Source organism: Centruroides vittatus, unplaced genomic scaffold (genome assembly GCF_030686945.1).
Source record: "Centruroides vittatus isolate TY-2023 unplaced genomic scaffold, ASM3068694v2 contig_36, whole genome shotgun sequence".
Taxonomy (NCBI): domain Eukaryota; kingdom Metazoa; phylum Arthropoda; class Arachnida; order Scorpiones; family Buthidae; genus Centruroides; species Centruroides vittatus.
This window is the reverse complement of record NW_027122183.1, coordinates 1-2,596: the sequence shown is the minus strand read 5'-3', so window position 1 is coordinate 2,596 and position 2,596 is coordinate 1. Positions and strand designations below refer to the sequence as shown.

General features: G+C 38.2%; 1 protein-coding gene across 1 annotated transcript; it reads right to left on the bottom strand.

The window, feature by feature from the left end:
• Positions 1 to 966: 966 nt before the first annotated feature.
• Positions 967 to 1,372, bottom strand: LOC136974993 (uncharacterized; the record flags this gene model as incomplete). The annotated part of the gene is made up of 1 exon (XM_067269983.1): positions 967 to 1,372. A coding segment is annotated over exon 1 (406 nt), but the record flags the coding sequence as incomplete, so codon positions are not given.
• Between the last annotated feature and the right edge of the window lie 1,224 nt (positions 1,373 to 2,596).

Here is a 2,596-nt window from a genome sequence, read left to right as displayed (position 1 = left end):
CTTGACGTCTATAGACGTCAATGGGCGTTAAGGGTTAATTAATGCCGGGTGTTGTCTAAAATTCAGCTACAAAAAAATTATAGTGCTAGATTAGTAACATTTCGAAATATTACAAGAAGTATCAAAAAAAGTCGACTTGCACCAACTTGCACTGACTTGCACTGATTTGTATAGACTTGCACCAACTTGCACAAACTTGTACCAACTTGCATCGACTCCCATAGACTTGCATCAACTTGCAAAAACTTGCATTGACTTGAACCGATTTGCATTGACTTGCATTGATTTGCACCGACTCGCATTGACTTGCACCGATTTGCATTAACTTGCACCGACTTGCATATTCTTGCACCTACTTGCATTGACTTGAATTGACTTGCACCGACATGTACTGACTTGCACTGATATGCACCGATTTGCATTAACTTGCATAGACTTGCATCGACTTGCACCGATTTGCATTAACTTGCATAGACTTGCATCGAATTGCACCGATTTGCATTAACTTGCATTGACTTGCATTAACTTTAACCGACATGCATTGACTTGCACTTACTTGCACCAACTTGCAATGACTTGCATAGACTTGCATTGAATTGTACCGACTTGCACCGACTTGCATCGATTTGTATGAACTTGTACCTACTTGCACCGACTTGTACTGACTTGCATCAACTTGCAAAGACTTGCATTAACTTGGATTGATCTGCACAGACTTGCATTCACTTGCATTGACTTGCATCGACTTGCATTGACTTGCACCGACTTGCATATTCTTTCACCGACTTGCATTGACTTGCATTGACTTGAACCGACTTGTACCGACTTGCTTAAACTTGCATCGACTTGCATCGACTTGCATCAACCTGCACCGATTTGCATTAACTTGCACCGTCTTGCATTAACTTGAACCGACATGCATCGACTTGCACCGACTTGCATTAACTTGCATTTACTTAAACTGACTTGCATAGACTTGCATCGACTTGCACCGACTTGCACCAATTAGTATGATCTTGCATCGACTTGCACCAACTTGTACTGACTTGCATCGTCTTGCATCGACTTGCATAGACTCGCATTGACTTCCATCAACTTGCACCAATTTTTGTAGACTTGCACCGACTTGCACCAACTTGTACTGACTTGCATCGACTTGCATAGACTTGCATTGACTTGCATTGACGTTAATTGACTTGCATTGATTTGCATCGATTTGCATTAACTTGCACCGATTTGCACTGACTTGCATCGACTTGCATTGACTTGCACCGACTTGTACCGACTTGTACCGACTTGCATCGATTTGCATTAACTTGCACTGACTTGCATTAACTTGAACCGACATGCATTGACTTGCACCAACTTGCATTTACTTAAACCGACGTGCATCGACTTGCATAGACTTGCATAGACTTGCATTGACTTGCACTGACTTGCACTGACTTGTCCTGACTTGCATCGCTTTGCATAAACTTGCATAGACTTGCACTAACTTGCATTGACTTGCATTGATTTGTATTGACTTGAATTGACTTGCATAGACTCGCACCGATTTGCACTGACTCGCATCGATTTGCATAGACTTGCATTGACTTGCAGAAACTTGCATTGACTTGCATCAACTTGCACTGACTTGCATCGAATTGTATAAACTTGCATTGACTTGCATTGACTTGCAGAAACTTGCATCGACTTGCATAGAATTGCACCGACTTGCATTGATTTGCATCGATTTTCATAAACTTGCAACGATTTGCACAGACTTGTATTGACTTGCATCGATTTGCATAGTCTTGCACTGCCTTGCATTGACTTGCATCAACTTGCAAAGACTTGCACCGGTTTTTATTGATTTGCATTGACTCGCATTAACTTGCACCGACTTGCATTGATTTGCACTGACCTGCATCGAATTGCATTAACTTGCACCGACTTACACCGACTTGCATTGAATTGAATTGACTTGAAATATTTCAAGAAGTATCAGAAAAGTTCAAAAAACTTGTGTTTCAACTTTTCGATGTTTTATCGCGTCTACGTAAAAAATTTACATATACAGAATAAATACCTAGGTAAGGTTTAACACAGGGTGTTGTTTTGAACTCAAATAAATTAAAACTATTATGCTGGATTAGTAAGATTTCAAATTATTACGAGAAGTATCAGAAAGAATCAAAAAACTCAAGTTTCAAATTTTCGATGTTCTATCGCGTCTACAGTAAAAATTTACATATATTAAATAAATACCTTAGGTAGGTTTAACGCGGGTTGTTGTACTAAACTAGGAATTACAAAAATTATAGATCTGGATTAGTAAGTTTTCAAAATATAACGATAAGTATCAGAAAAAGTAAAAAACTGCAGTTTCAACATTTCGATGTTCTATCGCGACTACAATGAAAATTTACATATATTTAATAAATGCCTTGGAAAGGTTTAACGCGGATTTTTGTTTTAAACCAGGAATTAGCAAAATTATAAATAAAAATTAGTAAGTTTTCAAAATATTACGAGAAGTATCAAAAAAGTCAATAAACTCGAGTTTTAACTTCTCGATGTTTTATCGCGTCTACAATGAAAATTCACATATATA